Consider the following 20,133-nt stretch of genomic DNA (forward strand, 5'->3'; position numbering starts at 1 on the left):
TGTAGGAAAAAAAATTTACCAACCCCGACATTTCCCCAAAATTTAAACCACCAACCACAAATTAAATTAATAAACAATATATTTCACCTAACCATCGAGAGGTGATCAGAAAAAGCCACCAATAGATCGCGTTTACTTATTAGTGGACCTACTTAGCCAACATAATCAATAGATTGACGTCGCAATCTAATTATATTGGTCCATGTCATGACCCTTCAACTATTGTGGTCGAGAGGTTGCCATGGACTCCTATTCCTAGTAATTTTAATAGATGGAAAATCAATTTTAGGTGGGCAAAACTAATGAGGAAAGATCTTTTTGATGTTGCTTGCTAATTTTTTTTACAATATATATATTTTTTTCCTTCATATTTTGCTTATCAAAATGATCACATTGAATTTCATTTTCAGATAAAGGCATTATTGCTGTAATTCTGTGTACAAGTTACTGATAATAAATACTCAAATGTTTGTCGTACACTCGTACTAACTAACTTTCTATTTTACAGTTTACTGGACTAAATTTACAGTAGATTTGCGCCATCGACCTACTTTAGGAGGGAGATGCCAAAACATGTCAATGGAGCTTGACACTAGGGGAAGAGAAGAAGCAAACTATCTTGCACTTGGCCCACTCATTTCGGGCGCAGAACTCGTGATTTCTGATGTGCCGCTTTGACTAACATCAAGAATTTCAGTGTAAGAACTCATGCTGGGTTCAGGTTCTCCGCGAGCAAGCTCCAGTTGTAGGCTCTCCTTCAACAGCATCGACACCACAGTCATGGTTGGCCTCTCATTGGCATCCATGGAAGTGCAATGCAATGCTAAATCAATGATCTTTTTGACAGAATAGTTGTCGTATTGACGTTTCAATCTCAAATCAACAATATCAGCCACATTCCCTCGAGCAAGCCCCTGCCTCACCCACTGAAGGATGTGACCTGTTTCGGGAAACTTCAGCACGGCCGGAAGACCTGTGACTAGCTCCAGCAGAACAATTCCGAAACCATATACGTCACTCTTCTCGTTAAAACGGAATGTGTTGTGATACCTGAGAGAAACTGTTAGTTCAGTGACATGCTCATTGAACTTTAAATATGTATTGCTTGCATGTGTACTAGTGCAGCTTTAGTTTCTTTAGTTCAACCTAACTTACTAAACCTAGGCCAAGATTGAGAAACATACTCAGGATCAACATATCCAGGAGTTCCAGCAATAGCATGGGTAGATATGTGAGTCTGGGCATCGCTCAGGAAAGACTTGGATAGCCCAAAATCTGCAATCTTTGCCTCAAAGTTTTCAGACAAGAGGATGTTGCTAGTCTTCACATCTCGATGAATTATTGGCGGTTTACATGACTTGTGTAAATACTCTAATCCTGCTAAACCAATAGTTGATTATATTCTACACTTGTGGAATAAAAATATACAGTGATTGCTACTGTGAGAAACCTTGTGCTGCATCAATTGCAATACGAAGTCTCTCTCTCCAACTCAGATTTTTTTCACTGTATGCTTTTTCTGCAAGAAAGAGAATGAAAAGATTGATAATACAACAAAATGCTATGGAGGATTACATTACCAGCAACATCCAAGTCAAGTAAACAAGTTCAAAATCTGTTTGTATAACACTATGTATGAATATTTCACTAGATTTAGATGACAGAATGGGTTGTTTGTGGAGAGCAAGTCTCAGTCTCTCAGCATTGAATGATTGGAATTAACTTTTGGGGTGTTTAATTTTGATACCATGTTAGGTATTTGACTGGTATCATTATATTTGAAAATATATGTATCTGAATGGCACATATATTGACTGTTTAAAATGAAATACATGCTAGTAAGACTCTAAAAGGCAGCATGATATACAATACCTGAGAGATGGTCTCTGAGACTTCCTTGAGCTGCATATTCAAAGACAAGTCCAAGGGAATACCCTTCATTACAGAAACCAATCAAGGACACCAAGTTTCTATGATGCACCCTCGATAAGAGTTGGGCCTAACAAAATTCAAAGAGAAGCCACAAATACTAGAAAACAATAACTTACTAATTTCTACTGTTGTTAGAGGTAGATTATGAATTGCCTACCTCAACCTGAAACTCCTTGATGGCGTGGGAATATGAAGACAGCTCGTCATTCTTCAGCTCTTCAGTAACACCTTCATCAATTGCAAGCAACCGCTTCTGCATCTTCACTGCAACTTCAGTGCCATCAGGCAAGCGACCATAGTAAACAGTGCCAAAGCCTCCTTTGCCGATTGCTCTCTCAAAATTGTTGGTGATCATCCTCAGATCGTGGTATGTGAAACGAGAATTGTCAGTGTGGAAGGAACTACCTCCAATCTGCTTCCATTTTTGTTGTGGTTTGGCTGATAAACCACAAGGTCAGCATCAAATAATTTAAAAAGATAGGAGAATAATATTCTAACAATAAAATGGTAGATGAAACTGTTAGGGGATCATCACGACATATTCCCTCTATCAATTCATCTCATGCGAGTTGTCTTGTCTTGACACCCAGACCGCATTGTTTGTCAATATCAAGAAATCAGATCGAATATGAAGTTATTGGGAGCCTCTTCCAGTTGTGTTAAGGCGACACTGAAATGATCACTCAACGTGGGTTGCTTCTCGACTGTTGTTACTGAAGATTTACTTAGACGTTTGGGATATTCAAAATTATTTTAATAGACAAAGGTGTTTATACTGTGGTGTATTTGGGCATGTCAAAGATATCATGGATTCTCACTTGGTCATCCTTCTCATGCCACTCATGTTGAACAAACTGACATGACTCCCACAACTATGGTTCCTTAGTTCGATTGATTGTGTTCCGCTGCATTAATTCATACAAAAGAGTACTCTTGGCTCTTCAATTCCAAGTGGTTAGTTACCAAATACAAAAGTATTATAATTTCATTATTTTTTAGCATGCACACAACACGAGTATTAAATTTAAAAATGGTTAGAGTCAGAGTGATATATTTGGAAGCCTTTGAGTTTCTATTAAAAAAAACACTCCAACATAATTATGTTAAATGATGGGGTGTGCAAAGCATTAATTTAAACAAAACATAGTTATAATTGGTGAAAGATCAGCATGAGTTAACTTACATGGTTGTCTTTTGCCTCTTCTTCTCCGCCATATGAAGAACACTGAGAGTAGAATGAGTACTACAACCACAGTTGCAGCCATGGAAACCACAAGAACCTGACTTCTATTTGTATGCTTGCTACACTCACAGGCGCCTCCTGAGCTACATGGGTTGCCCTCTAGTCTGATGTGGCAATTGTTTAATTATAAGAGCAGTTATTAGATTATATGTTCATCAATTAGTTGAAAAAATTCTTGGAAGATGGATTGTACCTCAGCGACAGTAAGCCCTTTGCTTGTTTATGGCACAAGTGAGCTGGCATAGGACCATCAAGTTTGTTGGATGATAAATCTCTGCATACGAAAAGATAACAACATGGTTATCAGATACTTTAGTCAAAACTAAGTACTTGAGTTTCCCAAAGAGAAGGTATAAACACTTACAGACTTTGGAGTGAACTCAAGTTTGCAAGAAAATCAGGAAAAGTTCTCAAGTAATTGTTTGATAGGTCCCTGCCACAAAGAAGGAAAGCAATTTTCTTGTTTACAGATAATTAATTTACAAGAAAACAAGGGACTAGGACCAGAGAAGGCATTTTGTGATAAACCCATGAACAATTAAGTTAAGGTATGTGCTTCTTTGAAACTCAGCTCCTCCCTTGTACTATACATGGGTATGAACGTTCAACCTTTCAGCCATGTATAGTGACTTATGTTGGTGCAGTTTCCACTAACGGTCTAACTCAAATTTTGATGAATGACAAATGAGTTAAGTTAGGTGTTTTTGTGATCTGATTACTTTACCAAGTGTGTAGGAATTGATGGTCCGAAGGACCGGACACCAGGCAGAAATCCAGCTAAGTCCGCAAGACCGGATAGTTGGTGCGAAGTTCAGATAGGTCAACGGACTGACAGAATATCTGGAAGGAAGACCGATTAGGTCCGCGGGACCAAACAACCGGCAGAAGTTTAGTTGGGTCTGTGGATCGGACAGCTGGCATGAAGACCTGGTAGGTTAAGAGGCTAGTCATCCAACAACAAATTGATAAGTAAAGGTAAGTCACTGGAGGAGAGTGACTAAGTGAGGACGCGTCTCAATTGAGGAACAGTAGGCGCCGATCCAGGTTAGGTCCATTTTGGATCCCTAATCTGAGACTTTGACTAGTTCCTGATCCTAGGAGGACAAGATCTAATTACTACTTCTTATTATCACTATGGTAACTTTGTTTTACAGTTAGATGTTTTAGATTTGAATTAACACAACTTGCGGGGCAAAAAGAGCAAAAAGCCTTAGAATGAACAGTATCCGAAGGCGCCTTCAAGCATTGGAAGGTGCATTCACACTGTTCATGAAGGCGCCTTCAATGACTTGAAAGCGCCTTCCAAGGGATAAATTTTGGACCCCCTTTCAGATAAGGCACAGCGAAGTCGGGATCAAATTTACCACATTGAAGGCTCCTTCAATGGCTATGGAAGGCACCTTCCATGCCCTTTATAAGGCAGTCTTGACCAAGCATCAAATAACAACTACTATACGAGCTACTACACGTCTATTTGAGACATCTATTTGAGGTTCTGACTTCTTGTTGTGACTCTACTGCGAAGTTGTTGTGCCCGACAACTGCTCCGACGACTTCCGATAAAGGCCGACAGATCGACACCGGCACTCGTGCGCTTTCACTTCAATCCCTACATGTCGGTAACAAAGTCATTTTTTTTGTACTTAATTTCTATAAATGAAAAGTGTAGTCTGTTATACTTTTCCGATCTCTTTGTACTCGATCTCCTCTTTCGGAGGTACCGGAAGAGGTTTTTTAGTGGATTATCAATTGATAGGTCCGCGGGACCTAGGTCTTGGAGTAGGAGTCAGGCTCCGAACCAAGTAAACCGCTTGTGTTCGTATTGTTTTTCATTTGTCTATTCTCTTATTCCGCTGCGTTCGTACTTTGATTTGAAAACTGAAAAGAACGAGATTTTCAAAATCACGTGATTCACCCCCCTCTCATGTGTGACTCGATCCAACAAGTGGTATCAGAGTAAGTTCTGCTCTAAATTGGTGCAACCACCAATCAAGTTGGGGGGAATTGTTTTATTTTCTTTTCGAATTTTAGTTTTTCGTATTCAATTTGAATTGGTAGAACTTACTCTTTCAAATAACGATTTCTCGTTCAGTTCTTAACTCGAAGTTGGTGCAACACCACTCGAGTTCTTCAAAATTTCTTATTCTTCTTTTCAAACTCTGCTAATCCAAGACAAAGTCTTAGTACCTTTCTTTAGTTTTCTATCTACAGCTCTAAATGGCCCAAAACGAAGGGTATAGCACCGTTCGTCCCCTATTCTTCAACGGAGACGATTTCCCATACTAGAAGAAGCGGATGGAGGTGTACCTGAAAACTGACTTCGACCAATGGTTCAGCGTCACCAAAGGGTACAAGACGCCAATTGACAACGCCAAAATTCTAATGGACCCGGAAAATTGGAATCCGGAAATGAAGAAGGTCAGATTGACTTCAAGGCCCTCAACACAATCCAGTGCGAGTTAACAAAGGAGGAGCTAAACCGCATCGGCCCACACGAAAACACCAAAGAGCTATGGGACAACCTCATAGAACTACGCGAGGGAACCAACAACACAAAGGTAACGAAAAGAGATCTATATTTAAATAAATTATTTAATAAAAAAATGCAAGAAGGTGAGACTGCCAGTCAACTACATGCAAGGATAAAGGACATCCTCAACGGACTTCACACAATTGGCCACCAGATGGAGAACCGTGATCTTATAAGGTACGCTCTAAACGCATTTCCTCGAAATGCACTATGGCATCCATCGTGGATGCCTATAAGATTTTGAAGAATTTATCCAAATTAAAGTTAGATGAACGTTTTTGTGAACTAGAGCTACACGAACAGACTAACTCCAAACCCGAGAAAGGTATTATCTTTATTGCAGGAACATCAAAAGAAAAGTCCACAGCCAAACCAGAACCTGAAGTTGAGTCTAACCAAAACTCAGACGATGAAGAATACCTAATGAATCTGGTAAGAAAAATGTTCACTAGGAGAAAGAAGAATTTCACCTAAAGGGACATGTAGAAGATCAACTCCACCTCAAACTCCAGCAACAGCAAGATGAACGTTACATGCTTTGGATGTAACAAGAAGGGATATTACAAGACCGAATGCCCAAATCTCAAAAAGAAAAAGGCTCTCAAAGCAACTTGGGACAAATCATCCGCGGAAGAATTAGACGGCGACGAACCAAAGCACACCAACTACCTCGCACTGATGGTTTACAAACCAGACCCGGAAAATGAATCGGAAGGCGGGTCCGAACCCGAATCAAGCTATGAGTCCGCACTCGTTTCCCAAGATTCCGATGAGGTACAGTCTGATCTTAGCAAGAAATTTTTTAAAATCATTACATGCTTAGATAAAAAATTAACTATGTCTAAAAATAAAATAAACGAACTAAATCTGTAAAATAAAAAATTTAATGAACAACTGAATTCAAACTCAACATTTAAGTCAATTCAACCTGAAATCCTGACTCAAGTTGCAAAACTTGAGGAGGATAATTCTAGATTGAAAGGCGAAATACTTAAACTAAAAGAACTACTAGAAAAATTTACAACTAGATTCAAGTACCTTGATATGATACTTGGATCACAAAGAGTTGTATATAATAAATCCGAACTCGGATACAAGTCCAGCTCGTCTAACAAAACGTTCATATCACTAATAAGTCAAAATAAGAAACTAACTAAAGTCTGGATTCCAAAAGCGTGTCTAACCACGCAAATAGGACTCAATCAATTTTATATACCTAAAAATGAAATCCATTATCTAAGACCAAATCCAACTGAAAATACAAATTCAGACCTGAACCTAAAATATAATTCAAAACCAAATCAAAATAAACCTTCAAAGCTAAATTCCAAACTAAAGAATAAAATAAAATTAAATAAATCAAATAATTACAAAACTAACTCAAATTACCATCAAGTCTATTATAATTATAAAAGTAATCGAGATAAATCCAAAACCTAAACCAAAAAAATCAATAATTCAGGGGAGGTTCCAAATTAGTTGGCACCTCTAAAATCAATAATTTACCCGGATGGGTAATTAGGACTAGTCTAAATAGGGACAACAGTTTAACTTGATAAATGGTACATGAAGTTTTAGATGGTAGTAGGTTAGGGAAACTATGCTTATGCATGTCTAAAGATATGGCTTCGATGCATTTGGTTTAGTGGAACTGACTGAAATTACCCTGTACTAATCCTAACTGGTTAGACCAAAATTTTGTATTAAGTTATAGGACTATTTGGAAATTTTCGAATGCATGGTTACTTTAATGATGTCTAGGTGACTCACCATAGCTCATAAGTTTATCCAAAAAATTCTTGTTTGTTGAACCCAAAGCTTAACTTGAATCTAACACAAAGTTAAACCAAACCCTAAAATTCAACTTAACTCATCTCACGATATTATAGAATTCCCTGATTGAAAACATAGATTGAGTAAGATGACTAAAGATTTAAATTCAAATTCAAACTAAAATTAAATTGAAAATTAAAATAAATTAATATAAAATTAAAATAAATTAAAATTAAATTAAATTAAAATTAAAATTAAAATTAAATTAAAATAAAATAAATTGAATTAAAATTAAAATTAAATTAATTAAATTAATTAAAGTAACTTAAAATTAAAATTCTAACCTCAATTAAATTAAAAATTAAAGTTAATGAAATGAGTTAACAATAATAGTCAACTTTTATAGGAAATCAAGTAGATATTAGACAGTGGTTGTTTTAGACGTATGACTTGGGATCACACAAAATTCACTCAACTCACGTACAAAAGCTTAGGAACAGTTGTCTTTAGAAACAACAATAAACTTAAGGTAATTGGAATAGGTAATATCAAACCCAAAATTGACTTTATTGTTAAAAAAGTGTAACTTGTTAATAAGTTTAAATATAATTTGCTTAGCATTAGCCAGTTGTGTGATTCAGGATATAAGGTTAGGTTCTTATCTTCTGAATGCTTGATTAAATACTTAAAAGGGTTTAGGAAGAATAATATCTATGCAATTAATCTAACCATCTCCTCACTTAAGTGTCACTTGACACAAAAAAAAAAAGAAACCTGGCATAGAAGAATGCCCCATACCAATTTTAGAAACCTAAAAAAATTCAATGGATTAGTTAGAGGCTTACCAAAATTATCCAACTTAGATTCAACAACCTGTAATGCTTGTCAACAAGGAAAGAAAATCAAGTCAACACACAGATCAACTAATCAAACTCAAACTAACTCAATACTAGAATTATTGCACCTGGACCTATTTGACTCTCATCGAATCAAATCTATAAATGGAAGTCTCTACTGCCTAGTAATAATAGATGATTACTCGAGATTTACCTGGATAAAATTCTTAAAAAATAAAGATGAAACTTTTGAAGTGTTCGGTAATTTTTGCAAACAAACTGAAGACGAAAAAGATCAAAGAATTAAACGAATTAGAAGAGATGAATTTAAAAATCACAACTTTAATCTATTTTGCCTTGAAAATGGGTATCATCACAAATTCTCATAACCTAAAACATCCCAACAAAATGGAGTAGAAAGAAAGAATAGAACTCTACTTAAAGCCTCTAGGACAATGCTAAATAAATATCAACTCCCAAAATATTTTTGGCAGAAGTTGTTAGCACAGCCTGCTATGTACAAAACAGAACCACAATAAATAAAACTTATCATAAGACATCATTTGAATTCTACTATAATAAAAAACCCAATATTAAATATCTTAAAGTGTTTGGATGCCCAGCTTATATACTAAACACAAGAGAATACTTAGGAAAATTTACCTCAAAAAGTAGAAAATAGAATTTTTATAGGATACTCATTAAACAATAATGGTTACAGAGTATATAACAAAAATACACTAAGAATTAAAGAAACCACAAATGTAAAGTTTGAAGAATCTACCCTGAATCTAGAACAAACTCAGATTCAACCAATTGATTTTATAAAAGGCAGCATAAGTCAAGGGGGAGCAAGTGAAAACCTAAGTCAAGAATATGAAGAAAAACATCAACCACAAGAAAATGAACCAACTAGAACAATAAAGGTTAACCCAAACCATCCACTTGAACAAATAATTGGTGGCCAGATCTAAGAGTCCAAACTAGATCAACCATTAGAAATCTAAGCCAAATAGCTTTAATCTCTAACATTGAACCCAAAACAATAGAAGAATCATTAAGTGATCTAGATTAGATTTTAGTTATGCAAGAAGAATTGGCCCAATTTAAAAGAAATGAAGAATGGAATCTAGTTCCACTACCAGAACATAAAAAACTGATAGAAACAAAATCGGTCTTTAGAAACAAACTAAATGAAAAAGAGGAAGTTGTTAAAAACAAAGCCAGATTAGTAGCAAAAGGCTTTAGTCAAGTTGAGGAACTTGACTATGATGAAACCTATGCCTCAGTCGTCGGACTTGAATCAATTAGAATGTTATTAAGCTTTGCAACTTATAAAGGTTTCAAATTATATCAAATGGATGTTAAATCATCTTTTTTAAATGAACTGATTAAGGAAGAGATATATGTAGGTCAACCTCCATGATTTAAAAACCTAGAATACCCTAACTATGTGTTTAAACTAAAGAAAGCTCTTTATGGCCTAAAACAAGCTCCTGGAGTGTGGTATGAAAGGTTGACCACATACTTAACCTCAAAAGGCTTCAAACAAGGTCAAGTAGGCCCAAACCTATTTGTCAAAACAGTCAATCAAGATTTCTTTATAGCTCAAATCTACGTAGATGATATAATATTTGGGTCAACTAATTCAAAACTCCTATAAGAATTCATAATATTAATGGAACAAGAATTCGAAATGAATCTAGTAGAACAACTAACATTTTTTCTAAGTCTACAAATCAAACAAACAAATGAAGGAAATTATGTGTATTAACAAAAATATACACTTGAATTACTTAAGAAATTTACTATGGAAAACTCAAAAGAAATTAAAACTCCGATGGCCACCAATATAACCTTAGACAGTGATCCAAATGAAAAACATATAGACCTCAAATATTACAGAAGCGTCGTAGGAAACCTACTATAACTAACTGCCAATCAACCTGACATTCTATTTGCAGTTAGCATGTGTGCAAAGTACCAAACATGTGCCAAGGAGTCACACTTGGCCAATGTTAAGAGAATCTTTAGATACTTAAAAGGAACGTCCAACATGGGTATGTGGTACCCTAGAACGTCCAATTTTGAGCTCATAGGGTTCTCTGACTCAGATTATGTCGGCTGTAAATTAGACAGAAAAAGTACAAGTGGTGGTTCTCAACTACTTGGACCATCACTTGTCAGCTGGTTTAGTAGAAAGCAACACTATGTCACTTTATGTACTACTGAGGCAGAATATATAGCAATAGGAGAATATGTCGCACAATGATGATGCACACCTTAAAAGATTTTAATCTAAACCTTAAAAGATTTTAATCTAAACCTTAAAAATTTAAAAGTCCTAATTGACAATATTAGTTCAATCAACTTGACAAGAAATCCAGTGCATCATTCAAGAACCAAACATATCAAAATTAAACATCACTTCATCAAGGATCATGTAACTAAAGGTGACGCCCCCGGGGCATGGTTGAGTTGGCTAGTGCGGAGTAGAGTTGCTACCATAGGGAAAGGGTTCGAATCTCGGCAAAGTTGAGGGAAAAAAGCCCTCCTCTGCACTGGTCAACTACAACTTCCCGATTTACCTCCTCACATATGGTCGTGGGGTTGACCGTATGGGGCCGCTGGGGTGGCGGATTCCACCTTTTGCTACCATGTAACTAAAGGTGACATTGAACTCAATTACATTGAGTGCAAGTCAAACTTAGCTGACATATTTACCAAACCCCTTTCTAAAAGTGAATTTAGCAATTTACGTTGACAATTAAGGATGTGCTTCATAGACTAGGCTTGATGTCTTCAAAACATTTTCCAAATAATTTGCAACTTCTAGGAAAAATTACTTATTCTCTTAAAATTTTCATTTCTTTAGAATTTCAAAATTGATTTTAGCCTTAGAATACATCAAATCCATAGAAAGCATATTCCTATAGATCTAGGACTTGAACATCTCACAAACACACTAGATTTACCTTGATTGTGAATTCATAAACTTAGAATGGTGCGAGATGCATAGGCTCATTGATTGGACTTAAGATGTTGATATCTGTGCATCAACACAAATCTGGGCGAGAAATACCAAATTACAGTGATCAGGTTAAGTAATCCATCTTAGTTAAATACTAACTAGACATATATACTTAACTTGACTAACCAAGTGAAGACTACTATACTCTGATAGTAACTACTGGTTAGACATGTAAGGACAATTTCTAGATGATTATATTTTTTTCAAATAATAACAGATCTCGGGGAGAATATTTGAAGAATAATTTCAACTACAAACCTATTTTATTATGTTTGAAACCAACCTTGCTTGCTTAAAGGTATCTTAAAAACCTTTCTAAGTTAAGAATTTCTTGTATTTTGAAAATATTTCCAAATTCTTGTTTAGAATATTTTGAAACTTCTTATGAAATTCTTAAAAGTATATTTTTAAATATTTTTTTGAACAATAATTTAGAAAGGTCTGAAAAGTTAGTATATTTAAAATTTACTTTAAAAATATCTTGAAAACTCCTTAAACTTTAACTTTAAAGTTGTCTTTGCAAGAGGTAGCTTTTAAAACATCTTATAAACTTTCAAATTTTCCTTAAATGAAAAGCCAAAATATATGTTTTGAAAAATAAAAAATCTAACTTGAAAGGTATTTTGAAAAATAAAATACAAATGTTCTGAAAATTGTTTTAAACATACTTTGAAAGATGTTTTTGATAGCACTTTAATAACTATTTTAGCACATTTAATGTCCAGGACTTTAAAGTTACTTTTACAAAAGCTAACTTTCAAAATCAAGTATACTCCTTCAAAATCTTCCTTGCAAAAATTTTGAAACTCTTTCAAAATATATGTTCTGAGGAATTAAATGTTTTTTCAAGTCCTTTGTAAACTACTTTAAACACTTTTAGACGTTTTCAAAAAGCTTTGAAAAATTGATAAAACCTTTTATCAAAGTTAACAATTTCTCTAAACTCCCTCCTACAATGATCTTGAAAGTAGTTTTGTACTGCACAAATTTGTTATTTCCTTCATGATTTCTTTACTTCACAATTTTTTAACATCTGTTGACTCATTTTTTTACTCATGTTCTTTTTGATGAATGTCAAAAGAGGAGGGTTAAGGTTTAAGTTAGAAAACAAATAAAAATCAGAATAACTTAACTCTAAAAATGATCAAGAGAACAAAACTATCTCATTTTTTCTTGCTTCTCTTAAAATCATTTGTTGTTTATTTGTCATATATTTTTCCTAACTTAACTCAGGTTGTCATTGCATCAAAAAGGGGAGATTGTTAGTGCAATTTGCACTAACGGTCTAACTTAGATTTTGATGAATAACAAGTGAGTTAAGTTAGGTGTTTTTGTGATCTGATTACTTTACCAAGTGTGCAGGAATTGATGGTCTGAAGGACCGGGCACTAAGCAGAAATCCAATTAGATCTGCGAGACCGGATAGTTGGTGCGAAGTCCAGATAGGTAAATGGGCCGACCGAATATCTGGCAGGAAGACCGGTTGGATCCGCGGGACCGGACAACTGGCAGAAGTTTAGTTGGGCCTGCAGACCGGATATCTGACATGAAGACCTAGTGGGTCAAGAGACTAGTCAACTAACAACAAATTGGTAAGTAAAGGTAAATCATTGGAGGAGAGTGACTAAGTAAGGGCACACCCCAGTTGAGGAACAGTAGGCATCAGTCCAGATTAGGTCCATTTTGGATCTCTAATGTGAGACCTTGACTAGTTCCTGGTTCTAGGAGGACAGTAGCTAATTACTACTTCTTATTATCACTGTGCTAACTTTGTTTTGCAAATTAGATGTTTTAGATTTGGACCAACACAACTTGCAGGGCAAATGGAGCAAAAAGCTTTCGGATGAACAGTACCCGAAAGCGCCTTCAAGCATTGGAAGGCACCTTCCAAGAGATAAATTTTGGATCCCGTTGCACATAAGGCACAGCGAAGTCGGAATCAAATTTACCACGTTGAAGGCACCCTCAATAGCTATGGAAGGCGCCTTCCATGCCCTTTATAAGGCACTCTCGACCAAGCATCAAACAACAACTACTATACGAGCTACTACGCGTCTATTTGAGGTTCCGACTGCTCCGACTTCTTCCTGCGACTCTGCTGCGGCCGACAACTACTCCGAGGACTTCCGATCGTGGTCAGCAGATCGATACCGACACTCGTGCGCTCTCACTTCGATCCCTACATGTCGGTAACAAAGTCATTTTTTCTATTCTTAATTTCTGCAAACGGAAAGTGTAGTCTGTTACACTTTTCCGATCTCTTTGTACTCGATCTCCTCTTCCAGAGGTATCGGAAGAGGTTTTTTAATAGATTACCCATCGATAGGTCCGCGGGACCTGGGTCTTGGAGTAGGAGTCATCGAAAGCTCCAAACTAAGTAAACTGCTTGTGTTCGTATTGTTTTTCATTTGTCTATTCTCTTATTCCGCTGCGTTCGTACTTTGATTTGAAAGCCAAAAAGAACGAGATTTTCAAAACCACGTGATCCCCTCCTCTCTCTCTTACGTACGACTCGATCCAACAACTTATACTATCATCTTAAATTATTGCTGACAAAAAATGCATGCTCAAATGGAATGTGCAGCAGATAATAGTTACAAACCAATATTTATGGAGAAGAAAAGCATCAAACAAGGACCCAGGGGCTTAGTATAATGACGGCTACAGATACAAGAAAGTTTTCAGTACTTACAAGATTTTGAGGGCTGTTAGGTTTGCAATGGCAGTTGATAGAGAATCTTCTAGTCCTTTATAAGAAAGGTTTCTGCAAAAATTATTTCACAGTACAAAGAAGCAATATTATTCCTTCCTCATGTGATATTAGCTAAAGATTCTTTCTAGTTTCTGAGATGCGTACAAGGATGTAACCCTAAAGGATGTTGAGCTAGAAGAAGTGCAATTAACTATGCTCCAACTCAAATTTGCAGGAACACATGGGTCACCTTGCCAATTGTGCTTGTTATCATACTGCTTCTTTATGGCCATCATAGCATCAACTGTTGTTTCATGAGTTCAGAGACGTTAATAAAGCACCAGTAGCATTAACTTTGTTCCTTGATCTAACTTTTAAGAACATGTCAGCGTGAAATGGAAAACAACAAACGTATCTAGGTAGGGTTAAATAAATCAATGCATTAAGCCATGGAGCAAAGTTTGACCAGTACACATGCCAGTTTCGCTTGATCCTAACATACCTGTTTCTGGTACTGGTACACACTGTAGGTACCAGCCAGCCTCGTACAAATTATGAACATTGCACTACAAAATTATGCAACAACAGTGCAAGCAGAATGCGAGGTGCCATTCCTTTGTCATATTGGTCAGATCTAAAATTTAGCTTTTTATATGTGGCTTTTTAAGATGACAGTGACATGTACTTAGATGATTAATAAATGCTCTAGTTAGGCGATGTGAAATTATGACAAATACGCACATCAACCGAGGAAGACAAAAAAAAAAACTTGATTAGCAATAAAAAACAAGATAAAATTTATTTAAGTATAGATAATGATATAGCAGGGAATAAAGCCCACGTAAAAAGATCTATATAGCCGACCCCGCCTAATGGGATAAGGCTTGGTTGTTGTTATTGTTGTATATGCATGCTTTGATTAAATGGAACAAGAAATAATAACTTATAAAAGTTGCAGATGTTGGGATTGATTGTAGATAAATCTGATGACTAAAGGGGGGATGAAGTTTCTTGCAAGACCAAATATTAAGCAGATAGACCTGATTTGAAATACTTGATTCCTACTCTTGTGTCACCTTTGGAAAAACCCACTATCTTTTCACCTACTAAAGTAGAGAAATCTTGTACAAAACTATTTTTTACAATAAATCCCTACAAGATTAGTTTATAAAAATAAAAGTAAGACTTTATGGAGTTGTGAAATAAGTAACCTTAAAATAATAGGTTTTTTTTATTGTCTTTGGAGCTCCTCCTGCCCTTCTATTTATACCCTTCAATCCATGCTAGGACAAGCTTCACTCAACTCTTTTATTTAATGCCAATCAACTTAATTCTTTCTTGTCAACTAAAACGTAGAACATGAGATCATTATCAACTGATTGTTGTCTCCAGTAGACTTATTGGCCATCCAATTGACTAGAAACCATTCCAGTGGACTCAAACCTCGTTAATCGACAACACTAAATAAGATCTTCTTCAACCATTCTTATTTTCATATTTAAACAAAAATCCAATCAACTACCCAAAAAATTCAATCCTCGACGGTAGATTATCTAGTTAACCTAACTCCAAACAGAAACATGAAACATTCTATTCACGAACAATCCAGCCTAAGTCGCCTTAGCACATAAGTGAGTGAGATCAACCTCCAATTGATTGAATCCTCAACTGCAAACTCTGAAGCACTTTCTTGGTCAAGTCTATGTCTAAGTAAACATTTATCTGAAATCCCAATAGGTCACTCGACCTTCATAATAATTTACCTTTGCAACTTCACTTAACTTACAAAGCCATTTCTCATCAAGTTATAAATCCCTAGGATGCATCAAGCCCTCAACTCACTCCATGTGTCATCCTTCACTTTGCCACCTATGTAGTTCGCCTTCTTGGGCTATCATCAAAGTTGCCACATTGATGTTCCTACTCTTGCTGTCCCTCAGATGTATTATACTATATATCCTTCCTCAATCTCTAATGGACTTTTAAGTTATCGAGCCAACATCAACTTGGTCATGTCAATTCAAGCTCTACAAGCTTCGTGTGCATCCAACCAAGCCATTGCTAACTTTATGCACGAACAAGTCATACAGCCTGACCTAACTTAAACTCTGTCATATATATATCAAAACAATTTGGTTGAATACAACTACCTAGAGCATAATTGCACTAACTATAGATTCTTGTTTTCTTTCAATTATCCAATGCTAGAAAACAAAATGTGAAGAATGTGCAGGTCGCAAAAGATGCACCTCCCAACAATTGGAAACCTTGCATATGCATATGGGTATTAAGGTCTAACAGTTGAATAAACTGACAAGTTTCAAGTACTAGATATTTAATTAGTTAATGAAAATAAATCACATTTAAAGGTAATAGCAGTATTTTTAGCACCATTAAATAAATTGCAATAAATTGAGATAATGCTTGGAAAAACTAAATAGAAGTCTGCATATGTATGGCTAACTTGTCATTTTAGATCTTCCTTTCTACCTCATTGTTTTCCTATTAATCCAATAGATCCAACGGAATCACAGCCTAGATATTTATGTAGAATTGTCACATGGCTGGAGGTTTAACAAGTTCAAAGGGAAAATTGGCTTTTCAAGTTCAGTGAGCATTGAAGCATTGTGTGTTTGCAGCACGACAAGGTCATTCACACTGCAGGTTTAACATAATTAACTTTTTAAGTTTTCCAAAATATGTATCTACAAACCAAATAAAGGTTGAGAAAATTCATCTACTTGAATTAGAAAGTTTTTAAGTTTCTAATTAAAATAATTTAGTTAGATTTCAGCTGTATGAACATTTGTATTAAATGAGGAACTTCAGTTGAAATGGATGTTTGATCAAGACAGTATAAAGTGTTCACACCATCTCTTTCGTCAGTTGCAATACTTGCAAGGTTTATTTTGGAATAAACTTCCATGGCATTGATCAGTGGAGGAAGCATAGATCCCTGCATCTTTGTCAGAGTTAAATAATATGTGCTGGGGTCTGGGTCAGCTTGGTAGCTTATAGGAACGTGTCTTTCAGCCAAGTATTCTGAGGTCATGGTGTAAGGAATGGACTTAATACCAGGTATTTTAATTAGAAATACTCTGCTGGCGCTGGCGCTGGCGCTGGCATTCAGCTCAGAAAAGTGCAAGTAGATATAGAACAAGGGAGGGGGAAGGGGAGGGGGTGAAATACTGTTTCCATCACGAAAATCAATTTCCAGGGTGATGTTGTCTGGTGCCACCTTTGCTGTCTGCATTACTACTGATGGCACTGCATAAGGATCATTGGCATCAAATCTGACTAACTCTGTAGTTGCTACTACATTTGGGTTTGGTTCAGAGTTACTGTTGCATCTATACAAATTAGCTGAACAACTACGACCAATACCGTCCGGCATCCATTTGCGGTCATACTTGTCTTTCGGATATCTGCCCAAATATTCAAACATAAATAGTTAATGACTAATGAGATAAAATTGTCTCCGACCTATACAAAAAATTTTAAATAGTGGATATTATAGCCTTGAGTAAAAAATGCATATTACTAGATTTTGGGAATGTATATGGTTTCTTTATTGCCTTAATATTTTAACACAACTTCACATGGTAGATAATGCAAAAACTTCTCTTTCTGTTATACAAAAGAATGAAAGGTATACAGGAGTCAAATAGCACATGGCAATATTTTTAACACAGTAAATTGCATATACAGAGAAAAAAAAACAAGAAATTACCTCTTAGAATTTTACTCCAGGTAAAGGTGAGAGCATATTTTGGATTTGAAATTGAAACATAATTAATACCAAATGATGTGAGCTAGCAAATTGTTTAACATTAACTTAGAGTCTTCTGAGATGGCATTGATCGGGTTGTTTTATGATCACTGTATAAGATTATCAATAACAATGTCCAAGCTATTTAAGGCACGTTAAGAAGAGTCTCCTTTGTCTCATATACACATATGTCTAATTGTCTATCTAACGGTCAGTTTTGAACATTTCAATAATTCTTCATAGATTTTCTCTGATTTTTCAGCTACAAAAGCAACACTTAACTGTGTTAAAATATTTGTTTTCAACTAAAAGAGCGATGAATATGAATTGCTTAAATGATTGGTTAGCAGTTTATTTTTCAGGAGATCATGGTAACATATCTATATCAAGTTGATGAAAAATAAGTTGTCACCAGAAAACCCTTTTATATTCTCAGTAGGAGTGATGAACTCCACCATTGATTTTACAGAAGAAACTTAAGTCACGTATGAGACAGTTTGTATGTGAAGTTCTAATATATTCCCCTTCTGTAAAGTTTATATTCCGTTTGATGTGTCTGACCTAGCAATGCATTCCTCACTCATGATCAAAGAACAACTAAACCCATCTATGTTGTTCATGACGAACGGCAAAAGAGACTAGAACTAAGTAGTTGGTTCAACCCTTTTTGAAAATTCAAAACAAGATATCATGAAAAAGTCACATGTAGTGATATTTTACAAGAGTTAATGAGGAAATGACTTTTATCTTTCAGATTCTAACTTGTAATTGAGTTTTCATTACCTGAAAGTTTGATCAGAACCCATGTCCCACCTTTCCCATAATAGCAAAGAAACTGTTTGATTCACATCGTGGTAGATTCCATTGTCAATTGGCCTCAATTCAAGAGCAGATATGAATGGGGTCCCATTGCCCGTTCTTAACAAACATATAAAGAAATAATCAGAGGAGGCTATGGTTATTATCTCTGCAATGTAAAGTTGATCTGCATCAATGATTCTCATTGTTTTCCATAAACTAACACCTAGATAGAGATCAAATGCCAATTGTCCATTGTCTGTCAGGGAATTGTCATTATCATAGTTGCCATACAAGAAGGAAGCTCGCATGAGATATTTATAACCCCGAATAACATTCTTTATGGTGTAGCAATTACGAGTACCATCAGGGAAGCTTCGCAGGTTACGAGCCTGAGTTGGCTTATCTGTGACATAAGTTGCACCTAATTCATGATTTGATCCAGTATCTATGAACTCTCCATCAGGTTGGTAAGTTAAATTAGTATCCAAGTCATTGTATGCATGATCACCAGAAAACCCACAATCTATGCTCACAAAAGCTGCACCAAAGCATCAGAGTGTCAATTCACGAGTTAAATAATCATAAAAAAAACTGAAGGGAGAACACCACGTTCATTTCATATGGATATGAATCGGAAGGTAAGAATTCAGTGACATGTTTGGCGATCGAGGTGTAAAAAAATTACTGAAATAGCATGTATTTGATTACTTATCTACCAAGAACTATATAATTTTTGGTTTGGGATTTCTACCACCGCACTCTTCAGACGGTTCTACATACAAAAATGAGGGGAAAAAAAAATAAGGAATGAAGAGTTTTTAAAGTAACCACGTACCAGGCTGACCATTAACCAGAACAGCTGCTGCCAATATACCTAGACAGAGGAAGTACCTCATCATTGCTCTTAAAAAAATCCAAACTTTCTCCAAGGAAATGCAACGCACAAGTCAAGCAGACCCTGAGGATCCCTTTGGAGGAAAAGAAGAAACAATGACAAATAAAACTTAAAAGAGCAATACCGTATGCTGACCTCCCGTTTGCTGACCTCCCGGAATGTTCGTGTCCACATCGAACTAAGTGGATAACTGACTCAGTGGCCATCTAGTAAGCATCAGTGTGGAAAAAGAGCAATAATTGTTTGCACCGATCGAGCCAAAGACTTCGGCGTTGACGGCTGGTTCACTCGAAAAATAGGGTACCTATATTTTATTTTTCAAACTGATATTTTAAAAAAGAGAAAACTATCAGGGGTAAAATAAAATATTAATGCATGTTTGGACTTTGAGCGGACATTCATCATCTTGCTGGGACCCACGAAAAGTGGCCCTCGTCATTCGAGTCGAACTATCGAAGCGAAGGGGACGAAGTATAAATCGTTTGGAGGAGGGAAAGAGGAAAGAACTCTCGAAAACTGGAAAGGGTGCAAAGCCTTCTGTCTTTGATGGAGGGACGAGGCATCTCCTCCGGTCAAGACACTGATCGCTTCCTCGCTGATTTCATTTTCTTCTTGGTTGGTGCCTCGACAT

General features: G+C 36.0%; 1 protein-coding gene across 3 annotated transcripts; it reads right to left on the minus strand.

Annotated features, from left to right (window-relative positions):
- Positions 1-398: 398 nt before the first annotated feature.
- Positions 399-19,777, minus strand: LOC122014527 (probable LRR receptor-like serine/threonine-protein kinase At1g05700). Of its 3 annotated transcripts, none has more exons than XM_042570765.1 (14): positions 19,627-19,777; positions 19,443-19,481; positions 18,590-19,145; positions 16,909-17,462; positions 14,203-14,341; positions 14,038-14,109; positions 3,540-3,608; positions 3,369-3,449; positions 3,116-3,279; positions 2,090-2,370; positions 1,873-1,999; positions 1,451-1,519; positions 1,185-1,377; positions 399-1,050 (listed from the first exon to the last, which is right to left on the minus strand). In XM_042570765.1, exons 1-14 carry the CDS (start codon positions 19,706-19,708, stop codon positions 615-617), a joined length of 2,862 nt encoding a protein of 953 aa, XP_042426699.1. In that variant the 5' UTR covers positions 19,709-19,777; the 3' UTR covers positions 399-614. The 3 variants fall into 3 exon arrangements, with proteins under 3 accessions (XP_042426699.1, XP_042426698.1, XP_042426700.1); XM_042570764.1 differs by having other exon boundaries at positions 1,185-1,380; XM_042570766.1 differs by lacking the exon at positions 19,627-19,777 and having other exon boundaries at positions 1,185-1,380; positions 19,324-19,446.
- Between the last annotated feature and the right edge of the window lie 356 nt (positions 19,778-20,133).

This window comes from Zingiber officinale, chromosome 8B, assembly GCF_018446385.1.
Source record: "Zingiber officinale cultivar Zhangliang chromosome 8B, Zo_v1.1, whole genome shotgun sequence".
Classification (NCBI taxonomy): domain Eukaryota; kingdom Viridiplantae; phylum Streptophyta; class Magnoliopsida; order Zingiberales; family Zingiberaceae; genus Zingiber; species Zingiber officinale.